The sequence below is a fragment of the Pteropus medius genome, unplaced genomic scaffold, assembly GCF_902729225.1.
Source record: "Pteropus medius unplaced genomic scaffold, Ma_sr-lr_union100, whole genome shotgun sequence".
Classification (NCBI taxonomy): domain Eukaryota; kingdom Metazoa; phylum Chordata; class Mammalia; order Chiroptera; family Pteropodidae; genus Pteropus; species Pteropus medius.
In genome coordinates this window covers 1,759,385-1,784,353 of record NW_024353517.1, presented here as the reverse complement: position 1 = coordinate 1,784,353, position 24,969 = coordinate 1,759,385, and the positions used below count along the sequence as shown (strand labels likewise).

At 41.2% G+C, this 24,969-nt stretch overlaps 1 protein-coding gene across 1 annotated transcript in view; it reads left to right on the top strand.

Moving 5' to 3' along the window:
* The window catches only part of MCF2L2 (MCF.2 cell line derived transforming sequence-like 2), a 190,589-nt gene that overhangs the window by 59,845 nt on the left and 105,775 nt on the right, over positions 1-24,969 (top strand). The window contains exons 6-12 of the mRNA XM_039850564.1: positions 1,214-1,330; positions 5,790-5,939; positions 11,851-11,975; positions 12,567-12,681; positions 12,862-12,981; positions 20,948-21,139; positions 23,520-23,711. Coding sequence (XP_039706498.1) covers positions 1,214-1,330; positions 5,790-5,939; positions 11,851-11,975; positions 12,567-12,681; positions 12,862-12,981; positions 20,948-21,139; positions 23,520-23,711 — 1,011 coding nt within the window. The remainder of the gene's footprint in view (positions 1-1,213; positions 1,331-5,789; positions 5,940-11,850; positions 11,976-12,566; positions 12,682-12,861; positions 12,982-20,947; positions 21,140-23,519; positions 23,712-24,969) is intronic.

Sequence of the window (24,969 nt, the reverse complement as noted above, 5' to 3'; positions counted from 1 at the left end):
GGAGAGAAAGGCATAGATGGATAGGATTTTTCTTTTTTTTTCTCATGTTATAAAAATAGTTTTTAAAATTCTCGAACTCTTTTTCAGAAATGAAGGAGAAATGTATCGGGCCTGGTGAGGTTAACACATTGGTTTGTAGTAATCAAATCTCACTAAACCTAAGTTCCTTGAAGGCGGCGCCTATCATTCATACTGTTTTATCCCTCAGAGCCTGGCATGTAATAGAAGTTCAATACATATTTGTCGAATGAATAAATCAATTTTGTTTTTACCTATAGACTTTGGGCCCTGACTTATATTCTTTTTATTCCAAAGTGGATTTTTCACTTGACTAATTTTATGTAATAATAGGAAAAAAGCCTATATACTTATGTTCTCTGACCAAAAATCAATTTTCAGAATAATCAACAAGGAGTAAAGAAATATAAGGTCATTCATTAGTTAAAGGCTTCAGGGGTATGTATTTCAGAGATAAGAATGATGGTCCTTGCTTTTGGTTGGGCGTGAGTAAGGGGTGTGATATAGTGCCTGGGACAGAGAGCCAGGAACCTGCCCTGGTCAGGGCCACTGTAGCAGAGTAGAAAGGGACAATTTGGAATGTGACAACTTCCTCTAGATGTGTGGGCCTTCATTCATCAGCATGGGTGTGTTCATTGACAGGACCGTTAATTTATAAAAACCCACTCCCTATTACTTCCAAATCTCTCCCATGCAAGATAAATCAGGGGCATATCAACATCCTTCATGGGAGGGTGCATCAATGTAGTGAATCTTCTTAATATATATTCCTCAGTAGATTCTTGCATTCTAATTTTACTTTGATATTTACCAGCCCGCCCTTTATTGCACTTCTCAATGCAGACTTTTAGACCTCAGTATAGCACTTGATTTTGTCATCTGAAGAGTACACTGTAGCCTGGGAACTTTTGATAAAACTTCACCTTAAGGAAGACCTGACTTCTAGTTAGCTTAGAACTGAGCTCCGTGATCCAAGTCACCTTTTGTCACATACTATTCAACATTTTGGCATTCTTCTCTCAAAGAGGGAAAACAGAATTAGACTTTAAAAATGTTTCTTTGCTGGATGTAGGAACCATTTTGGATATAAATGCCCAAGAAGGCAAAGCAGAAGTACTACATAAATAACAGTAGAATCTAGATGAGCTACTATTTAATTACCTGTGAGGAATATATTAATTTTTTCCCTTTATAGATCGTTATGTTAAATTCTGTCTCTGACCTTCATGGCTACATTGCCAAAAGCCAACTGACAGAAGACTTAGGGGGAACTTTGGAATATCGCCACAGTCAGTGGATAAATCATCGAACTGTGAGTACCAACTTGTGTGCCCTTTTTAATGTCTCTCCGTGTTTTCCAGAAGATAGGGGAGTTTAAGATCAACTGTTGGCATCTTAAACTACCATGACCACCTAAGATCAGGAAGGTTGGGTTTTCCAAGCCACAGGCTGGGGGAGAAATAGGGTGAAGGGAAAAGGCTGGAGATTCTCCTGACAACCTTCACCTTACCTTATCTTCCGGCATGAGGATTTTGGGAACTTCACTTAAAGTGCATCTGGGGAATTTTCAAAATACCAATACCCTGATATACCTCAGAGAAATTAAATTACTTGAGTTGGGATGGGTCATTAGTGTTTCACAAAACTCCCCAGATGATTCTAATACAGAGATTCTAATATAGAGATTGGAAATTGTGAAAGCACCTGACACACAGTGTTTTACTTTTCCCACTTACTCAGATGGGTGGTGATTATACTAAACTAGAAGAGTCAGTAATATTGAGGAAAAAGTGAAATTGAAACTCATCAAACAATAAGTATTTCAGCATAAAGTTGTCATTCCCCTTTCCCTGCTCTCATACCCCTGATACTCTTGAAAAAATTAAGTTTTCTAAGCAAAATTAGAAGCTCCCTTCGCTACCCTGATGACAGCTCGTGTCAGCACACCTCCCTGTATGTGGTCACTTTGGAAACATGTTGCCCGACACCCGAACTACATTAATTAGGTAGGAGAATTCACCTTGTTTTAGAGTATAATGTTCTCTGATTTTTTAAAAAAGAAATTTAAGAATTAAATAAAAGTAGATCTCTAGTAATAATTTCAAAGCGACAGACTCTAATCTCTCGCTTCTTTGTATGCCACGTAACTTCAAAGAAGTCACATCCCTCCCCAAAATCTAGAGGAAGGCCTGCAAATGGGGCAAAAACTTTTTAAACTTCTCATCAGTTTTACTGTAATAACAGTGACTCCAAGAAAATCTTATTTAATAAAAGAAGTGAAATGTGAAATTCTTCACAAACATATAATTCTAAATAAGCCTAAATATGAAAATATGGAAGGAAGCTAAAGTAGAGTATCATACATGAGTGTGATGTCTCAGGATGCAGTTTCTTTAAATATATAAAACATGGAACCTGGAGTACTTCCAGGCTTTTTCTTCACTTGCTAGATTTTTAATACATTGCTTTAAAAAAATCAAAAGAATTTACTATCCCACCAGCCTTACTGGGCTAACAAGCTCTCCATTATGCTCTGATTTCTCTATCATACCTTTATTTTATTATATTGTTCATGGTTTTCAAGTTGCCTCAGATCTTTTTTGAAATAACACAAATTTGCAACAAGTAAAGGAGAAAACTAATGCACCTTGACATCAAAGACAATAATAGTTCTTTAAGAACTTAGAGAAGTAAAGGAGACTGAGGTCATAAAGATTAATTATTTAAAGACCTGACATGAACAGACATGTGCACACATCTCCTCTTTCCCCAGGCCTAGTTTGTATCTGTGGTTTGTGTTCATGTATGTGTTAAACATATTATTGTGAACTTTAAAATATACAGCTAGTATTGAAACATCAGAGCTATTCTTTACATGTCTTTTGCATGTTTTATGTACATATTTTATGTATATACATATATAATTAGAAATATATTTTCACACATATACATTATCTTATATCTTATGAATATATAAATTCTTTCTTTCTTTTTTTGTAACAGTGTGCTTTCTGGATGTCAGATCTTTGATACTCGTAAAAAGTTAGAACTGAAAAGAACCTTAAAGATCATTTGACTTATCCAGAGGTGGCAGAACCAAGACTAAGGCCGAGCTCTTTTTCATCACCCTATCGGGATAAGGTCCTCTGTACCACTTTCAAGCTGATAATTCACAAATCAGGCCCATGGAATCAAGTTAATTTGTTAATAGGACCTTCCAGAGGAATCCTCTGGCTTTCTTCTATTTCCAGGATGACATTTGCAGGCCTCACACCTAACTCACTGAGTTATATTACTGTGATTATTATTACACTTGTAAGGTGCTCTACTATGTCCAAGATCCTTTCACATCTGCTATTCCTTTTGGTCCTCAAAAAAAAAAAAAACCCTTTAAAAACAGAGCAAATGAGAACTCTGGGACTCAAAGGCATTATATATTGTACCCAAGATCACAGAGTTAGAGATGATCAGAATCTGGACTCTAATTCAAGTCTTCGACTCTCAAAGCCAAGATCTTTGTTGAGCTAGTTTTAAATCCAGTTTTATTAAATCTAGTTTTGACTGCCAAGAGATGGTGTAGCATAGGCTTAAGAGTATCAGGCCTGAGCCAGGTTACCTGGGTTCAATTCCAGTTTGCCACTTTTTTTTTTTTTTTTTGGTATGACTTTGGGGAAGTTACTTAATCTCAATATGCCTCAGTTTCCTCGTCTACAGAATATGGGGAGAATAACACCTAATCAAGAGGTGTTATAAGACATAGTGCATGTAAAGCAAAATACTGAATAATCTCATTTTCTTATTATAATTCCCCGATAGATTGAATTTTTTATATGTTATTCATCATAGGCTATTAGCGAATACAGTTGAAAGAGTATCTTATATGGATGTTAGATTATGTGAAAGTAATAACAATTTGATGTACTTGAAAGAATGATTTTTATAAAGGTATTTGTTTGACTTTCCAGTCCTAAAGTACTGTAATGTTCAAGATTATTGCTGTATTGAAACAAACTCATAGATGCAGAGAACAAATCGATGGTTGCCAGATGGGAGGGGGGTTCAGGGGAAGGATGAAAAAGGAGAAGAGATTAAGAAATATAAATTAGCAGTTATAAAAATAGTCACTGATATGTAAACTACGGCATAGGGAATACAAATAATATTAAAATAACTATGTGTGGTGTGAGATGGGTACTAGACTTATCACGGTGATCACTTTGTAAGTTATATAAATGTCTAATTGCTATGTTGTACACCTGAAACTAATATAATATCGTAAGTCAATTGTAATTGAAAAATAAACTTAAAAAAATAAAGATTGTTGCTTCATCAGTATTTGTGCTAATAAGGGAGATTTCGCCTACCGCAATTTTTCAAGTAAGAAAATGGTGGATGTAGAGAAGACTTTGGGTTTAGACAGTAGAGAGAGGTGTGCAGTGCTCAGGAAGCTTTATCATGCTTGCCTCAGCCCTGGCCTCAGGAGAAAAGAGAGGTTGCCACAGATCTGGCACATTTTTTCTGATGTGTGTTTGGATAGTCAGAAATGTTCTCCGATGATGCAGGAACAGAAATAACTTTTTCCCAAATGAAAATTAGGTAGGGCCTCTTTGCTCCTGCCATTCATATACATTCAGCAGTCGCTTATGGGCCATCTGTGTGACAGGACACAGTTCCATGCCCTGGGGGAAGAGAAGTGATTGTGACATTGTGTTTGCTCTTCAGGGGCAAAATTGTCTCAGGAGCAGAGGGAAGTGGGTGAGGCAGTGCCAGTCTGGCTGAGTAGAATGATTTGTGAGACTCTCAAAAGCTACTTATACTTATCTTCAACTAACTTTTCTGATGGTCATTGTCCCTTTTTCTAGGTTAGGCCACATGTTTCTTAAAGCACTCTGATAAAATGCAGATATCTCACCTGGGATATTAGCTGTGAGGTCACTAACCCATGAGCAGGTATTCATTTAATGGCAGAGTAGGATCATTAAGTGGAAGGGACATAGGCAAGGTAAATTTTTAGAAAGGAAAAGAAAGAAGAAGAGATCCCCAACTTCTCCCCGCATGCGACAGAAATGACTCTGTAAAAGGTCACTAGTGACTTGATCACTATGCTCATCTTTTTCCTCAATGTAATATCCTCTCAGCTGCGTTTGACAAGTTTCTCAGAGGTTTCAGACAGCCTGGCTGTGTGTGTGCAGGGAAACGGAATGGGGTGGTGGTGTGCGGGTGGGGCATAGAATGCAGTGTAGAAGCTAGAAGAGAAGCAAAGGTTTATTAGAGGGAGGGGTAGAAGAGAAGCAAAGGTTTATTAGAGGTGGTGGTATGCGGGTGGGGCATAGTATGCAGTGTAGAAGCTAGAAGAGAAGGAAAGGTTTATTAGAGGGAGGGGCAGGTGGTCCTGCCCTTTTCAGCATTTTACCTACTGTAAATCCTGAGTCAGATTTAATGTTAGATGTTCTTAGAGTAACAAACCGCTCTGAAATTGAAAGAGCTAACCTTGTTTGAATCCTGCCTTCCTTCCTCCTTTATTGCCCAAGTAATCTGATCTTGGGCAACTCACTTGACCTGTTGGAGTTTCCTTTTCTATAAAATGAAGATAAAATACCTCCTACTCTGGATTACTGAGATGATAGACAAATGTATAGCACCGACTACAGTGCATGGCCCTTGCAGATACCTAGGAAATGGTAAATAGTTTTACTGTCCTTCCGTTGAGAAAGCAAGCATATTGGTGCATATTAATCCCTCCACATTGTTACGATTGTCTGACCTTCTAGGCTATCGAAAACTTTGCCTTGATGTTGAAGACCACTGCCCAGATGCTTCAGACGTTTGGGTCCCGCCTGTCCACGACAGAGCTGCCCAGAGGCATGCTGTCCACTGAAGAGCTTTTCATGTTGCACACGAGGCAGTGGGACAAGCTGCAGGTGAGTGGTCAGTGGCCTCTCACAATCCAGTCTCTGTGCCAGCAGATGGTCAGCCTCCTGGAGAGAGCCTGGAGCAGAATTAAGTTATCTTCTCCCCTCTTTCTCCAGTGACTTGGCAGCCACTGATCATCTTCAACCTTCTAGATAGGAAGTATATGATGGGAAAAATCTCTTGAGACTGGGTGGTACATGTAAAAGGATTGCAATAATGACCTGTGAGAAGCATCTCAGCAAAGGGAAAATCATTCCAGCTTTGTGCTGGCAAGATGAGGTGTATGAACATCCCTTCAAGGGCAGCACTCCAATGTACTGCCCAGGACAGAGCAAGAGATAATGGGCCGAAATTGCAGTGAGGGTAGGGAGTTGGCTTTTGAAGCAGTAGCTTTTCTGCAACTGTTGTGAACCTTGGGGTCGGACTAATAAGCTGACATATTACTTCACTTTCCCAGGGATGTGTCTTTATCTGGGGACTAATTTGAGAAAGGACTGTGGAAGGTGCTCTAAACTGGTTTTAAGGAGAGGCACCTAATAAATGATTCACAAAATCATGTCAACACTGCTTCTGTGAGTTGCTGAAAGGGGAGGTGTCAGGTTCTTTCAGGTCATGTGGTAAAAGGAAGTTTTCCCGGGGCTGACTGGATGAGTGTCAGCCCCTTTCTTTTGCCTCCAGAAACAAACAGACCAAATCCATTATTTCACAAAAGACCAGAACTCAAGGAGGCAGCAAACTGAGGATTAAGGAGGTTGATACATTTTAGCATTATGTGTATTCTTGCTGCATGCAGCTTGATAAGAGCTGAACTCTACCCAAGATTTGCAAAAATACTTGCTGGTGGTTGATTTGTTCATTTATTCAACACTTATTGATTACTCATCACTACATGCCTGGAAAACAGACAAACAATGACAATTCAAAGAACATATGGTTTATTTAGGAGAGTCTGAGAGTCTAGTAGTTGAAGAAAATTAATTCTTCCATGTGTCAGGGAGCATTATTTAATTCTCTCTTTAAGAAGCTTGATATCTAAAAAGAGTTCAAAATATATTCCCAAAATGACTCTGAGTAACCAAAAAATCTGGATTGAAACTGTGAAAGCCTGAAAGGATACTAGAAGTTTTCCCTGAAAGTGTCTCTCAGAAGTTTGACCATTTTCTTTGCCAAACATATTGCCTAAGTTCACCTCCCATAATTCTTGGAAGAGATGGATTGCAGAAGGCCGGGTCTAGGGTGCCTCTGTGAAGTCTACTGGAAAAGGGTTGGCGGTCCTGGCCTACAGGTCACCAACCACAGGAACCCGAAGAGGGGTCAGTTAATAGACAGGTGCGATGTTTCGAATGCAAGTGCGGCAAGAGGGCGCTGTGCGTGGAGCTCCCGGCCTAGGCTCTCAGCCCTGTTCCAAGAGGGTTTTGAAGCGGTTGCAGGACAGAAGCACTGAGATGACATGTGGTCACTTAGGGAGGTCTCTGGGGAAAAGGTAAAACATTTTGTCTGAGGGGTGAAACCAGCTAGTGAGATCCTACGGTGGGTACACTGAGAGTTCCCAGAAAGGCCGATAAGTGGGTGTCTAATATTTCTACACAGGCAAAGGGTTCCACAGAGGTAAGGGGAGAGAAAGAACCACTCTCCAAGATGGAATAAGGTCATTTTCTTGGGCATGATGACAAGCTATTGTTGGTATTAAAATATACAACTCTGTGCAGAGAAGGCTAGAATTTCACTCAGATTATGTATGGAGTAACTTTGCAGATCCACAAAATTTGCAATATTGTCTGACATTTATAAGAAATAAATTTATACTCTAATTATTTTATCTCAATTTGGTAAAACACCCATATCTAACCACCAAGACAAGCGAAAAGAGTTTAGGAGATTCCATTAATTAGCCTTTTAGTAAGAAATAAATGCAAACTCTTTCATAAACTAAACTATTATACTTGCATTTATATTCCAAATAGACCTATAACTATTTTAAGATAAAATTCTCAAAGAGTTTAATTTGTCCAAGTGTTTACCTTAAGTATATTAATCGAATTTGGATTAAAATATAATTATTCTGTCTTTATTTTGCCAAATATATTATTATTCTTTATAAGACAACATAGAGAGTGTATAAAGCCTTTTGTGATAACTAATTATTGGCCTAACACGAATTTGATTTCCTTGTTCCTTATCTTATAAATTAGAAGCAAAAATACCCAAATTGTTAAACTAGGGATATATTTTTCCTTTTTTCCATCCAAAAATGCTTTAAAGAGTTTATATTTTAAAAAGGAATACATTTTAACTTTTATGAAAAACTTAGTAGCTTTTGTTATTATTTATCTATATTTTATTTTATTCTTATTCGAATATATTACCTTTTAACTAAAAGTTCTACAACTAATTAAATAATTTTTAAAAATAATTAGGAAAACACCTAATAGATGCTTTCTGCTAATAGGTATGGGGTTTCTTTTGGGGTGATGAAAATGTTTTGGGAAAAACATGGAATTGTACACTTTAAAGCGGTGAATTATAAGTTATATGAATTATATCTCAATTTAAAAAAAAAAGAAAAGATCCTCGGGCCCTAAGACAACAATAAAATAACTACAACTCTATGCAGATATGTACTATTCTTACTCTGTTTTTGATGGTTCTGCAGACTTTTTTTCTTAGCAAAACAACTCTTCCTTTTGTCTTATTCCGTGCTTGTTTTGGAAGCAGTTCACAGAGGCAGGCGGTCTCCTTCCTGAGCCCTAAGGGGGGTGATTCTCACCTCTTTGCTTGCCTTATTTAGTCTAGAAACACAGGGCATTGGCCTTCTGCTCTTAGATGCTTTAGTCAATTAAGATATTGTACCACATGTTCATTTAAAGTGGGCAAGACTCTCATTTTTGTTGTTGTTAAAATAAGTTTAACAGAGCCACAGGCTTTTTCTCATCATGCAAGTGGAGAGAAGAAAGTGCCAGAGGTCCTTAAATCATGTGACAGAGCAATCTTTACAAATACGAATACTAAGTATTTAGTGTTTGTTCCATTCAGTATCCACTCAATTTTGTATTCAGAAATTACAATTTCATCACTATTACCAGGGTAACGCATAATCAAGAAGATAATCAGAATTACAAGTTATTTTCATGGGCCCTAGAAATAATTTTATAGTCTTAGGAATTTTTTAAGACCCCTTTGTTCAAACTTTACTTTGCAGAGAACGTTGTTAGAAATGAATAGGCACAGAGGCCTCCGTTTTGCGCTCAAAGACAGAATTGGCATCCTTATGAATATTTTCGGTGTTAATACCTTAACAAATCAGTGTTTTGAACTAGTTTTGTATGACAGGAGGATCTCTTTCAGTAGCTGCTGAGGAAAGGAGACATCTCATGTCTTTCAGAGGCCTCTTTTTTCTAAATTATGTATTTTAAAGGACAGATTTCTAGAATTCATTAGTTTGCATTATAAACAAAATAGAACAATAGAGCTAACTTTCAATGGTAGAAATAGATAAGTAGTAAAAGTGGAATATAGAGCATCAATCATTAATCATTCATATATCCTCTTACTTCCTATGCCACTTACACTCCCAGCGTATGACACAGCAGAGCACAGTGCTTGCCATGTAATACTAGGTCTTTATAAACATATTTTGATGGATGTCTACATTCATGCTTGCCTTTGTCATAGGAAAGAATTCCTGCAGAAAATTTTGATTCTTTAGAGCCTGAAGTTGTCCTTCTTGCCCTGTTAAGTGGGTCATCTTTTGGACCAATTGCTTGTTTCCATAATGATGGAACCATAATGATGAGCACACACTGGAACAGCCATATCCATTGTTTAAAAAGTTAAATAGTTACATCTCTTGAATGTCCCACTCTACCTCCTTGACCCATTTCCTAGGACCTACATGATCTCTTTATGATTCTGGCAACTAAAGGATTAATACCTGTACCCCAGCTGGTCTCAGGATTGTTTCAGCATTGTATCTGACATCTGTGCTGATTGGTCAGTGCCTGCTCTGTACAGGTACTAAATATTTTGAATTGTTACTACTGTGGACAAGGGCAAACTCCATTTGGGGGCTGGGCAACTTACCTTTATGATTTTCAAGTACCATAGTTCCTCAAACTTTCCCTCTATGTTCATGGCAGATTTTGAAGCTGACCATGTGGTCTAGTCCCAAAGCAGTAACCAGGTCACGATTTTTCCTTGTATTTTTTCACCAGGTGAAGGGGATACTTAGTGATGACATCACTTACTAAAATTCACCTTCCCTCTCTCACACACTTTTTCTCATACTCTGCAGCCTTTTGGATGTATCTCTCTTTCAACCTTCCCTAGCAATATGCTTCTCCTTTGGCCCCTCCACCTTTCCTCTTAACTCTGCATCACACACACAACACACACACACACACACACACACACACACACAATGTATATATTTTTTTTTTCTAATAATGGCTAACGCCAGAATACTGCTGGAATGCTGGAAGCTCCAAGGCAGTTAAGAAACTGAGTGAAAAAAGCCAGAACTCCTATTAGTGAGTAAGAAGAGGAGGGTAAAGCTAAGAGCATTTACGAATGAGTGCTCTTAACTTATATGAGTGCTCATATCTTATTTGTCTTTATTCATATGTAACCTGATTTCTTTCAGACTATTATTAATTCATCCAACCTACAAATATTTAATGCACATTGATGAGATAAGAAGAAATGTGGCCGATACCCAGAATGGAAAAGAAAGGAAATGTCTCGTCCGCTGGCAGGAGTAGCAGCCAGATGGCCAACTTGGGGCATTACTTGGAGTGAACAGAGCCACAGGGGTTATCCACAGAAATTTTAAGGGCTAGACCAGAGAAGTCAAACCTATCATGAGGCTGGGTATGGACATTGGAAGCCTTCAAGAGGGTGAATACTGCAATGGAGTAGGCTACAAAGAGAAAAGACATGAGGATGAGAGGGCCAGACTTCTGTGTGAGCAGAGGAGAGAGTATAAAGCTCTCCTCACAGGAAATGAGCTGGAGGCTGTGTGAACACTAGAGGTGGCGAGCCAGGAGGAAGAGACTCAGTGTTCATGTGCACAGGGGTGATTGTTTTGTACCTATGGGACTATTCTAACTCCCAGGGCATACCAAACCAGCATCCCGTGTGACCCAGGAACCAAACCCAGAACTCCAGGTAGCAAAATTCTAGGCCAAGTTCTGCCCTTTTGTCTTGCTTCATGGTTACGCTCAGGGCATTGAAATGACTACACTGTGTGAGTTGACGACTAGAGCTGTTGGATTTGGAAGGAGCTAGCCTGACGTCTTCCCCAATGACAAGCTCTAAGTCTCTATGTAAAAAGAGTTGAGTAGAGTTGCCTTGGAAGAATGAATCTTTATATGTCAAACTGAAATTGTTGCCCATCTTTGCCAAATTTCAACAGTTGAACAAGGCCACACTTTGAGAGCAAAGTAGGGCTTATTGATAAAACCAGATGAAGTTTTTTTCATGGCCAACTAGCAATTATTATATTATTATCACATGGTAGTTCCTAGCATTTAACATTCAATATCTGTCACTTTCTTATTTCTGGTCACTGTCTTGGATTAGAACCAGATTTATTAACTTTGCTTTTAATTTACAATGGCAGCTTGAGATACACACAAAATTTAACAGTTGTTGCTTTTGGAGGGGGAAAGTAGATGAACTGGGGACAAAAGACTTGCTTTTTCCAATATATGCCCTTTTGTATAGTTTGAATTTTGTATCATGTGTATGTGTTATCTATTAAAAAGAAGCTAATTTTATAAAGCTGCAGCTTGACATTTTTAGCATTTAATTTCCTAAATGAAAGATATACTGATCTGTCATTCTCCTTACCCCAAACCTACCAAGAATTTTCTTTCATTAATTCCTTATGAGAGACTATATTTCTTTTTTTTTTTTCTCTAGGATGAGCTGAAATTACTTGGAGAGCAAGGGGCTATGTTGCTGTCGTGCATTCAAGAACCAGCAACCAAAAATCCTACCAGTAAACTCCATGCCAATGAAATTGAGAATGTAGCTACCATAGAAAGGTGAGTGAAGGTGGAATATGGTTTTTTTAGGATAGAATAGAACTAGACGATCTGAAACAACCACGGATAAATTAGAACAGTTACTCTTGGGGCTTAGTAGGGTCAAGAAAGAATAATATTTAAGACGACAAAGGAAAAAAGATGGTACCCACCTGGCACCCAGTTACAGAGATGTTTTTATGAGAATGCCATTCCCTTCTCTTATGAAATGCTGTCATCACAGGATTTCAAAGGGGATGGTATATTGGTTGAGTTTTATTTCTAAATGACAGTTTGGCCGGGTGCTGTGATTTGCGCACCTGTCAAAGAAAAGACACAAAGGTGCGGTTATCAGGGACATATATTAAACACAGCAGCTGCAACTGAAGTGAAGCTTCTGCCTAGCACTGAGAGTGAAACTGATTGAAAAATAAAAATATGAGAACTAGCTGAACCATGAGAAAGTCATAGATGACATAGGCTTTCATAGTAAGGACATTACCATAATTTATAACAGTGACTGAAACGTAGATGTTACCTAAATGAGCTTATCCAGATGCCTGCGGAAATGAATATTAACCACAATGTCACTTTGTCATTCTTTCTTGACAGATTGCTAGTTCAATTGGATGAAACAGAAAAAGCCTTTAGTCGGTTTTGGTCCAAGCATCACCTGAAGCTTAACCAGTGCCTACAACTACAGCATTTTGAGCACAAATTTTGTGAGGTGTTATTATTATTTTTTTTTAATAGAACTTCCTTTCATGGTTCAGTGACTTTCGATTCACTTTCCCATCTCGAACTGAGTATTGGGCTTCCTTCCTCCCCCTAATCCAGTATAGCAAAACTCTATCTCCAGATGAGTGCTCATTGGCTTATTTCTAGACTGTTCTAATGTGTCTTGTAGGTTAAGCTTGCCCTGGACGACTTGTTGGCAGAGCAAGCAGAGTTTACAGACCTTGGAGACAGTGTGATGCATGTAGAGCAACTTCTTAAGGAGCACGAAAAACTGGAAGGAAAAGGCCAGGTTTGTTCTTTGCCTTTTTTTGTGGACTGGAAAGGTAGTTGCTGTGGACAGTGACAGGTCATGCCCATGTATTGTCAAAAGGTTGCCAAAGGACACAGAAATGCCCAAATCCTGCCCTTTCAGTCACCCCGCTCCCGCCCCGTTTCCCAAGGAGATGTACACATTCACAGCCATGATACACAACGCCCGCAGAGTTCTGTGAAGGCTTCCAGAGCACCGGGCTGAGGCTGGAGGTGCAGGTGGGGTGAGAGCTCTGGCCAGCCCTGCCCCCTCTCAGGGTGGAACGCTAGGTGCATCACCCACCCATTGGGCCGGATGTGGAGGCATGGCATGGGTGTTGGTTGTAAGGAGGGGAAACTTTAGAAACTTTAGAAAGGGAAACCAGAAAAAAATAACTCCTTTTATAACAAGCATGACAGTGAAAAGGGGGAAATGGGTCCACATTAGTTCTGTTGCTACACAGAATTGGCAGTGCTTTCTCCTTTCTCATGCCCCAAGAGTTGTAAATATCAAACTTGTAAAAGAATACGTGTTTCACAATTCTCATACCAGAATTAAAGAGTTTTCCAGATCTGCACACAGGTCCTTCTAAATTTGGCTTACTTCAAGTTAAGAAAGCCCAGTCATCTCTTTCCAGAGAAGTTCCTTCTGCTTTTCTTTAATTAGGATTTCTGTATTTTTGTCTCTTGGAGACCAGGTACTATATTAGCACTTCTTTTCTGAACTGATCTAGAAGTATGTTTCCCTGGAGGTAATGTTGTAGTACTAGAGATTTGCTATTTAAAGTCTGATCCTCGTGCCGGTGGCATCAATGTCACCTGAGTCAGAACTTATTAGAAATATAGAATTTTCAGCCCCACCTCAGTGTCAGAATCCACATTTTAATAAGATCTTCAGGCGATACATGCACATTATAGTTAGAGACATACTTCCCTAAAGAATAGTAACAAATGTAAACAAATGCCACTCTGACTCTGAGAGCTGTCACTGGTGGATCCTGAGCTGGAGCTGCTTCTGTACATGGGTGAACACCCGGACCCACCTGTGCTCGTACTCCCACTCAGGAAGCCCATCTTTCCCTAGTGATCATTGACAGCTAAATACTTTAGTGCTGAAGGCACGAGTCATCAGAAATGTTTATCAAACAATGAAGTAATTGAATTTCATATATCTGATGTGTCTTAGATTCTCCAAGACAGTCCCAATATTATGTAATTTTAGTTTTTTTTCAAAAGAACTCCTTATTAAATGTAGATACTATGTATTTTCTCTTATATACATATATACATATGAGGGGGAAAATGCCTCACCAAGCTCAATGCCTTTATTTTTGGTTTGAAAAATATGGTCACAGCCTATGTATACATATACCATGAAAGTAGCTACTGACCTACCAGGAAGGTGTTCATTCATCATTAGGTAGTCTTTGCCCTGTTCTGTGCATATGGTGGCAAACCAGACAGTCAAGACGGTGCTCTCTTGGAGCTTACATTCTACTGGGGAGAGGTAGATATCTAGTAAAAAGTAATCAAATAAATAATAATATCAGATAGTGACAAGTGGTATCAAGAAAATAACCGGATATAATAGAAAGTGACTGGGAGGTGCTGCCTCAGCTAGAGTAGTCAGGAAAGGCCTCTCTAAGAAGGTGATCTTTGACCTGAGATCTGGATAGCCATGCAAAGATTTGGAGACTAGTGCTCAAGGCAGAGAAGCTGCAAGTGCAAGGCAGAAATGAGGTGGCGGCTTCAAGGAATGTGGCTGGAGCACAGTGAGCCACGTAGGAAGAAGGTGGGAGCAGTGGCTGTGAGGACTGGATTTTATTCTCAGTGGAATGGGAAGCCATCGGACGGTGCTCTGGGTTGTGTTTTAAATAGTGGGGTTGGATCTGCATGACTGCATCCACATTCTGCTTTCTGCTCACCTTCTTGGGCTTGTGATCCTTGGTACATACTTTAAAGATCTCTGACTGGAGCTAGGGGCTCAACCTATGGTCATGGGACATAGGAATATTCTGTGAACCCATGAGCCATCTTTTATGCGTAAAGTTCCTGTACCAGCTGGACTAATACACCACAGATGGCCCACAGAGCCTAGGCAGTTTGGTTTTTACCCATCCTGTATCTTGCTTACCCTGTTTTCTCTTATTTCCTAAAGGATACATTAGACCTATTCCTCAGCCTTTGGGTGAACAGAGCAAAGCTACCTTAACATAACTGGGACTGTTTTTGCATGTCTTCACTCAGATTTCTAAGAATCATTATTTCTTCAGATGATAAGGGCTTGCCCAGTCTTTCCATTTGTCTTGTAAAGTGTTAAAGAACAAGGTGATGTCTGGCAAGAATCCACCAAAACTTGCTTGGTTTGTCCTTTACTCCACACTCAGGTGTCACCTTCCCTCTTGGCATAGCCACACATTGATTTCTGGTTTGCTGTCAACTTCCTTATTCTGTGCAGTGATATCATCCTCACGGGTACCCTCTGAGCCAACTCACTAAGCAGATTCTTGTGCATGCTAATTGAGCCTGTTCTTTTGTCTTGTTCTAGTTTGAGGGTTTAGCAAACTTTTGAGTGCTCATTTCTAATTCTGAGAAACAATGGTTTTAGCCCCTACCCTTACTTCTAAAAGCAGAACTCGCTGCAGGAATTTTGGTCTGAGGCATGCTGGGGCCTTCAGTGATGAGCCAGCAAGGAATAGACTATGACAGGGCAAGAAGAACCAACTCGATTTCAGCCTTGACCTCTCCCCTCAAGGCCAGGAGCCAGCAGTTACACTACTGTGCCCAAGAAGGCATGGGACTCAGATCATTAACCCCTCCAGGGCCATAATCTAGCTACAGTGCATGGCTTTTTTTTCCTTTTAGTGGAAATTTTCAAACACACACAAAAGTAGATTGACTAATGCAATGAACTGCCATGTATCTATTGCTCACCTTCAACAGGCGTTAACTTTCTCTCTTTCTTGTTTCACCTGGCTCACTGCGCTATATATTCGTTCTATCCTATGCCATTACCTGGGGGTCCGTTCTGGGCTTCCTGATGTAGTCACATCACAGTTTCTCACTATTTCCTTCCACAGTAGATGCTCTCATCTTTCATCTGTCGTAGCAGTAGAGTCCTTGGGGAAAGAAACAAACCGTGATTATAATAAAGATTTTTGAATTGCGTGTTGCAATTTTGACTATCCAGTCTTCTGGAATTTTCAGTATCTGAAAGGCTTGTGAACTGAGCGCCAGATCTCAGCCATTTCTTTCTCACTATTTCTTTTTCACTTAAGTTTTATTGCCTGTTTATCATGAGCAGAAGCTGTACAGAAAAATAAGCTGTGATTTGGATGTTTTACCATAAAGTTCTTTGTAAGTTCTCTGAAGGATCTGACAGTCATGGTTGTGCACCTGTCATTCATAGCACATGTGGGGAGGCCCTGTGGGCTGGAGGGTGATCAGACACAGGCTTTGGAGTCAGGAGGAACTGGATTCAAATCTCAGCTTCAACAACTACCAGCTGTGCAACCCTAGTCAGGTTTCTTAGCCTTTCTGAACATATCCCCTCATCTGTAAAATGGATTATAATAATAATTCCTACCTCACAAAATCTCTGTGAAGGTAAAATGAGTTAGAGGTGTAATAAGGACTTACAGAGTGTCTTGAATGTCACAGGTGGTCAGAACTCAGAAGCTATTATTATTATTATTATTATTATTATTATTATTATTATCCATTCTTTTCAGTAGAGTAATATCCAGTCATCCAGCAGTGGCTCCTAAGTTGTATTTATGGATCTTTTCCCAAGATCCACTTGGACCTGTTACTCACATCTTTTCTTCAATCTCAAATGTTTTAAGAACACTTTTGAAGGGTGAGGTGCCACATGCTAAGTGAAGGGCAAGCTGTGATTGCCATGGGGCATTTGGGAAATATCCTGTGGTAAAGTTTCCTGGACCCAGGAAACCTGTGTTATTCTTAATAAATTAGGCAGCTAGACATTAAAAAAAAAAAAAGTCAACAGATACTTCCTTGCCAAGTTTGCATACATCTATATTTGACTAAAATCAGCCAGGTTTGATCAGCCTAATAAGCTCCCAAGTTTAGGCAGAACAAATGCAGTGTGTGGTGGTCAGAGCCTGATTCTGGAGCCAAACTGCCTGCGTCTGAAGTTTGGCTCTCCTCTTCCCTACGTGGGTCACCTTGGGCCATTACGCCTTCACTGCTCTTTTGTAAAACAGCATCTATATAAAAGGGTTTGTTATGAAAAGTAAAAGAAACAATCAATATAAGCATTCAGAACAATGCTTGGCATATAGTAAGCTCTCAGTAAAAGTTAGCTATGATCATTAATGTCGCAGAGGTAACTGGCTCAATTCTGTGCTGTGGAATGTTTCCTAGGTTCAACCTAAAGTGACTGAGCAGTTCTAGTAAGTGTCTCATTCATTCTTCATTCATTCTGTAAATATTTATTGCTCTCCAACCGTGCCAATCACTGTTCTAGGTTCTGAGGACACAGCAGTAAGCAGCACATTTGAAAATCACCACCTGAGAAATTAGCATTCTAACCTCCTTTCAGGGATGGTGACCAGTGTGTATCTGGGCCTTTGCTGTTCAGTACAAGTGCACTGGGTATTCACCTCTGAGTCCTTTTAAATAGCCACTGCTTGATTTGTGTCACTTTATTCCCACACCATCACTCCTTTTTGGTTTGCACAATCATCGTTTATTCTTAAGTACCTAATTTATGCTATGTACTGTTTTAAGTTGAATAAGATCTAATGTATGCCTACGAGGGTCTGTGACGTAGTGAAGACAATAGATAAGTGATCACAATACAGTGAAGTGTGTGCTCTGATCAAGAAAGGCACAGAGGAGGGACGTCGGAGTAAAATGGTGGAGTTAGAGAAAGTTTCCGGGAGACGAACCCTGAAAGGTGATTTAGAGTTAGCTCCAGAGGAGTGTGTGTGTGCGCTCACTTGCAGCACATATACTAAAATTGGAGTGATACGGAGGGGAGTGTGTGCATCGGGAGGTAGGGGGTGGAGTGGTGGGGGGCACAGGTGGGAAGGGAAGGATGAAAGAGCAAATAGAGAAGGCATGGAGGCCTGAAGCTGCCTGAGTATTTGGGGAACTACAAATGGGTCATTAGTTCAGATCCAGCAGAGGATGGGGGTGAGAGAAGTGGAGGAGGAGGAGGCACAGGCACGAGCCTGATAATGAAAGGCTTTCTGTGCATTGCTTAGGAGTTTGAACTTTCTCCCGAAGACTGTAGAGAGCCAAAAAAGGACTTGAAGCTTGGGAGTGATGTAGGCATGATAAGCACTGTAATGGAATTGCTGCTTCATCAGCAATGTGGGGCATGGTTTGAAGAACAGCCTGAAGGAGAGCAAAGAGGCCAGCTGTCCCAGTCAGAAAGCATGAAGGCTTGAACAGACGCTGACAAGGAAGTGGTGGAAAAGGGCTCAGAAATCAAAAGGTCTTAAGAAGGAGGCAGGCCCTGCAGGGCTTAGCGAATGACTGGCAGGGTAGGGGGCAGGGTTTTTGAGACTGTTGAAAGAACCACTGTAAAGTTAAGAGACGGGCAGGTTGTCGTCACCTGGAGTCATCATGATTCCTTGTGTTACTGTAAAAAGTTAAGCCAGGGCACGTGTGGCACACAGCTGCTAAACGTGGTCAGCGAGGCTGCACATGCACATGAGCCCTCTGCTCCTTTGGTAATGTGTCAGTCATCTGTGTTGACTCACAGATTAGTGTTGTTTCACACAATTCCCGGCAAGCAGATGACTGCGTCATCTCATGCATTGGTTCATTTATCCATTCATTTTATTAATCGAATATTTATAAGATGCCTATTAAGTCCCTGCATGGAATTTACATATCGAAAAGAGTGGGAAGAGGATGGAGAAGTTGTACATTAAAGTAAACAAAGATGCTTTCAGAGAGAGATTAGTGCTGTTAGAAAATGAAAACAAAGTGAGGGAAAGGGGCCTGAGTGGGCGGGTTGCAGGGAGTGGCTTTAGGTTCCCCAGTCAGAGAAGGGCCCCCGCCAGGAGGTGGACCAGGAGCTTTGACCGGAATGACCCTGGGAGGAGCATTTCAGGGAAGGAGCTAGTTTAGTTGCCAGCCTCCTTTAAGCCATTCTTTCACCTGGATGAATGCAGTAGCCCCCTAACTGGTCTTCCTGCTTTGCCTCTTCTCTGTCATTCTTGACTCCAGAGCTGCAGCAATCCTTTTATGAATGAGATCCTCTCCCTGAAACCCTCCAGTGCTTCCCATGCCATAATGAGTAAAAGCCAGAGTGCTCACAGGGGCAGCAAGGCCCTCCTCAGCCCAGTCCCTTTCTTTCCGCTCTGATTACATCTCCGACTTCTTTCCTGCTTACTCCTCTGCTCTAGCCACAGTGACCTCCTCCTGCTCACTTGAACACATCAAACATGCCCCAACCTCTCTGCCAGATACTGCTTGGCTTGTCCCTTACTCCAGGTCTTGGCTCCTGTGTCAAGGGTTCCAAGGACCACACCCAGATTTGAAGATTTGCTAGGAGGACTCATAGGACTCAGCATATAATTATACTTGTGATTATGACTTATTATAGTGAAAGGATACCAAGCCAAATCAGCAACGGGAAACGGTTCATGGGGTGAATTCTGGAGGAAACCAGGAGCACCTTCCAGGAGCCCTCTCCTCGTGGAGTCCTGCGGGACGCACCAAATTCCCCCAGCAGTGCATTCTGATCAGGGAAGCTCATTAGGAGCTCAGTGCTCAGAGTTTGTACTGGAAGCTGGTCATGTAGGTAGCCTCTGCCTGGCACACCCCAGAATTCCAGACTCCCAGAAAGAAAGCAGGGGTTCAGCATAAAGTACAGTGTTTGCACAAGCAGCTTAGGCATGGAGCCATTCTCCATGAGGATGATAGGAACCCTCCTGACATTCCCAGATGCCACTCAAGGGCCAGCCTTGCAAGCAGGCCTTTCTTAGGACTGTAGTCTCAGGCCTGCTATATTAACTCTTCTGCACAGTTCGGATAGCACCTTCTCAGTGAACCCTTCTCTCACCGTCCTATTTAAAATAGCAACTCCTCCACCAGCACTCCCTGCCCTGTCCACCTGTTTGATTTTTCTCCATGGCGCTCACCACTATATCTAAGATATTATATAATCTACATATTTAATCGTTTGTCGCCTACATCTCCTATTAAAATGTAAGCTTTATGAAGGCAGGGGGTTTTGCCTGCTTTGTTTACCACCAAACTCTTGATAACTGGACAGTGCTCGGCACATTGTAATCCTCAGTAATATGCGATGAACGAATTGGAAATAGAAAAACATACCACATGTGTTTAGAACAAAGCCAGCCATGCAGACAGAGGGAGGAGATGTGGTTGCTGAGCAGACAAAGTCAGAGCAGCCATGACCTTATAGGTGGCAGGAAGGGGTTTAGATAAACATATTTCTTAAGTCTCATGACTCCCTCATAAAGTTGTTCAAACCAGATCTTTACCATCTTGTCAACTTCAGCTCCCTTCCCACTCTCCTCAGGGCCACATATCTGTCCTTTTTCCTTTTCCATTTAGCTGACAGGGGAATTCAGAGTCTCATTCTGTGCAAAATAATAATTTATGCTCTTCTACACTAGAACTTATCACAGTTGTAATAATTTAATTATTTGTATTATTTATTTAATATCTGAGTTCTTCACTGGGCCGCAAATTCCTGGCTTATTAACACTGTATCCTCAGCACCTACCCAGAACTCAACAAATATTTGAATGAATGACTTGCTCTTCTTCAGAATGCAAATGTCCCTGGACTAGGCTAGACTTCCTAGGGAAGGAAGAGCTTTCCCAGGTTTCCCAGCTTCAGACTCTCAGCCTGAGACCTGAATCAATACTTCCCTAGCTTCCCTCCAGCACTGGAGCGCACGGTGCCAGGCAAATATCAGCCTGGTATCTGATGCGTGGCTGCACATATACACTTTGCAGGAGCCCTTGGAAAAAGCCCAGCTGCTTGCAGTAATTGGGGACCAACTCATCCAAAGCCACCACTATGCAGCGGACTCCATCAGATCCAAGTGTGTGGAGCTCAGGCACCTCTGTGATGACTTCACCAATGAAAACAGGAAAAAATATGATATTTTAGGAAAATCTTTGGAGTTGCACAAACAGCTAGACAAGGTAAGATGTAAAATTTTCTGTAAAGCAGTCCTAATCATACTTCTCCTCCCTGCTCCACTTGATTGCTGAGAGAATAAGGAACTTACAGTGAAACAATGCTCAAGAAGTATTAAAAACTGTGCAGATTGTAGGTCATAGAGGTATCGAAGGTCAGAAGTGCCTTTGCCACCCCACCACATCCTACTAGAATAAACTAAAGTTCATTTTCCTCCGTGTGGACCCAGACTTAAAGTGGGTATTTTGGCTGGCCCTGTGAAAAATTTCCTGATTCCCCTTTGGGCATACATAGAACCAAGCACAATATCTGCAAAATGCTTCTCCTCATAGAAAAGTATCACATTGCAAATCCTTCTGGGGAAGCTTAAGTAATAATGACCATTGTACACTCCTACCCATTATTGAGCATCTACTATGTTCCTACCAGAAACATAATTATATCATCTGTTTAATCCTCAAGGCAAGCAATGTGGAAGATATTAATGGCCTCATTTTGCAGAGGCAGAAACTGTTATTCAGTGTGGTTAAGTCAATAGATCACAACACTTAGTGTATGAAAATCACCTGGTGAGCTTGCTATATTGCGGATTCCCAGATGTACCACTTGGGAAACTCAGATTCAGTAGATCTGGGATGATGCCTAGGAATCGGTATTTTCATCAAGTGCCCAGGTAATTCTGGTGCAGGTGGTACAGGGACCCCTGGGATAAGTGATTGCCCAAGACTGCACAATGCACAAATAGGGCACTGCAGATTTGAAGTCAGGACTCCGAAATTCCAAACCCCAGGCTCCTTAGACTAGACAGAACGCTGTGTGAAGAGGGCTCACAGGGCGGGGGCACAGTCCCTGGTGCCCTTTGGCAGTGATCTCTGGAGCAAGAGCCCAGTCAATAGGGGCAGTGACTTCTGGAACCTTCCCTGTCAACTGTTCCCAGGCAGCAAGAGGCTTGTGGCCATGAGTCGGCTTGCTTCAGTCCCACAGCTCTTTCTCTCGAATGGCTGGGGGCACCCATTGCCTGAGGGCTTTTAATGTCAGTGAAATACAGCTGTTCCAGGAGCAAGTGGCTCAGAAGGACCTGGTGCACAGCCTGCTCTGTGTGCTGAATTCTCTGCAGGGTCAACTACTGTTTTCCTCGCTCCATTTCTGGTCCAGTGATAATAAATAGTCTAATACTGAGGAGTGGAGTATGTGTGTGTGTGTGTGTGTGTGTGCGTGTGTGTGTGTGTGTGTGTTTGTGTGTGTGTCTGGGAGGGCAAGTGGCTGCTGTGACTCTACAGAAGACCCCAGCTTAAAGTTTTCTGCAGATGGAGGCATGATGTTTCAAGAGAAAGTTTTCACAGTATGTATCAGTGCATGATTTCATATTACTTCGAAAATCCAAAAATAGAGGAAAGTGGAGGGAAAAAGTTACAGACACCCACACATCCATCCCACTCCCCTCCTCATCCCCACACAGTGGTAATCATTAATTTTTAAATATCTTTATTGTTTTTTTTGTTATTCTAAAAGTAGCATACCCTCAGTGTAGATAATTTGGGGGCGGGGGAAGACAAATTTAAGTTGCCTGTACCTTTCCATGTAGCAGTAACTCCTTTGGAGTGCTCCCTTTGGATCTTTTTTCCCTGTATAGTTATTTTACATAGCTCTTCAGGTCACAAGGGAAATGGAAAGGCAGATGTACTTGCACTGGCAGCTTCTTTTCATATACATATTCAGGCAGCACAAGGGCCCCTGTCTTTCTATTTACATCTTTTAAAAATGGAGCCGTTAGGATTCATCACCTATCTGATTTCATCCTAGCATTCCAGACAGTTTGAGTGTTGCTGTTCTGGGTTACAGAGCTTTGCATTCTTGGATGCCTCCCTGAGAAAGACAAATGATAATAAATACAAATGCGGGCAAAGGAAAGTGCTGTTTTTGTTCAAAGGGACAGTCCCTCCCCCAGGAAAGCATGTAGGGGCCAGGTCTAATGCCTTCTTAATCACCCTGTGCTCTTGAGACCAATTAAGATACATGACAAGTGGCCTAGAAGGTCAACTCGAAAAGTCATCGGTTACCTTGCCACGTAGTTAGAGCAAACTTAAAAATCCTTAACTCTCTCCTTCTGGAGTTGCAGCAATTACTGTCAGTAGAAAAGAGAAGAATGTTTACATGATTCGTTTTACTAACTGGATGACTTCCCTAAGAAGTGGACAAATGTAAAATTGATTTGGGTTTGCATGCCTTGTAGTTGTATTTATGGTGGTTAGGTGCTGTCCCGTGACAATTTCCCATTGCCTCTGAATTTTTGTAAACTCCAGATGAGCTCAGACCTCCTGTGGATTGTGGTGGCTGAGTTGTGGTCAGGCTAACTGCATAGAGCTCTGTATTTCTTTTCAAAAGGTCAGCCACTGGTGTGAAGCAGGAATCTACCTCTTGGCTTCCCAAGCTGTAGACAAGTGCCAGTCGCGAGAGGGGGTTGACGTTGCCTTGAATGACATTGAGGCATTCCTGGACACAGCAAAGGAGTACCAGTTGCCCAGCCCCAAGGAATTTCACAACCAGTTTGAGTTGATGCTCACCCTTGATGTGAAGGTAATGTTGCCGGGTTATTTTGATTTTGTGGTTGGGAAGGAAGCATTGGGGGGAGCAGGGTCTGCCTATTGCCTAGGAAAGTCCAGATAGGATGTACTAAGCAGGTTAACCAGTTCTTGAACCCCTAGGTGGCCTCTTAGACTCCTGGCAAACTGCTTCCTGGAAAACTGACCCTTTGTGGTCTGACTCAAATATCACCTTCTATCATTCATTTTTCTACAAATCCTTTATGAGCTTCTCCGAGGTAGCACGCACTGTGCTGAGGACACGATGAACAGAAATAGACATGGTTCCATCCCTCATGGAACTTATAGTTTAGTGGGACAGGCTGAGAATAATAAATGTCAGACACAAAACACAAAAAAGTGTTCCCAGCTGAGAGCTGGGATTCAAGGTCTTATTGAGCATGGGACAGAGGAACTTGACCTGGACTGGGGTCATTCGAGCCAAGGCCTGGAGAATGAAATAGAAGATGGGAGATTCTTTCCAGACAGAAGGAACAGCATGTGCAGAGGCCACAAGGCTTAAGTGAGCCTGGCACAAGTACAGAACCCAAATATCAGGGTGGCTGGAGTACAGAGAGCAAATGAAGAGTGTTTGGCATGAGATTAGAGAGGGGCAGACAAGATGGGCCTTTGTGGGCCATATTAAGGAATTTGACCTATATTCTAAGAGCAGCGGGAAGCCACTGCAAAATTTTAGCAGGGAAATAACTTGATTGGATTTACATTTTGAGAGGCGCACTCTCTTGTGCAGCCAGTGAAGTTACAGATAGCGCACTTTCCTCTGAGATCCACATCTCCCTGTATATACCTCTGCTGTAATGGCTTCTTTACCTCTTTTGAGTCATGGACTCTTGAGAATCTGGTTCACCTATTTTTAGGGTTCTACACACTCAAAGTGATTAAAAGGAGTTTGATGTAGGTACCTTTTACAAAAATATGGGCAGGATTTAGGGAACCCAACAGAGATGGTGAAGCACATTGGGGGCTAGCAAGAAACAAGGAGTGGTTATTACACCAAATTCTGAAAGACAGAGGGGACTCAGGAAGTGCTACAGATGTGACTGTAGGAGAGGTAGCTAGTAAGGGCTGTGGCCTTTGGTAGAGGAATGCAGCCACTAATGGAGAAATATATACCCCTACTCTTCTCTCTCCTCTTGGATTTGGTGGTGCTTCCCATTGGCCAGTGCCAACTAAAAGCCCACAGGCAAATAAACTCATCTGACAGAGTCTGTATAGGTCAGCTTCCTGGGACA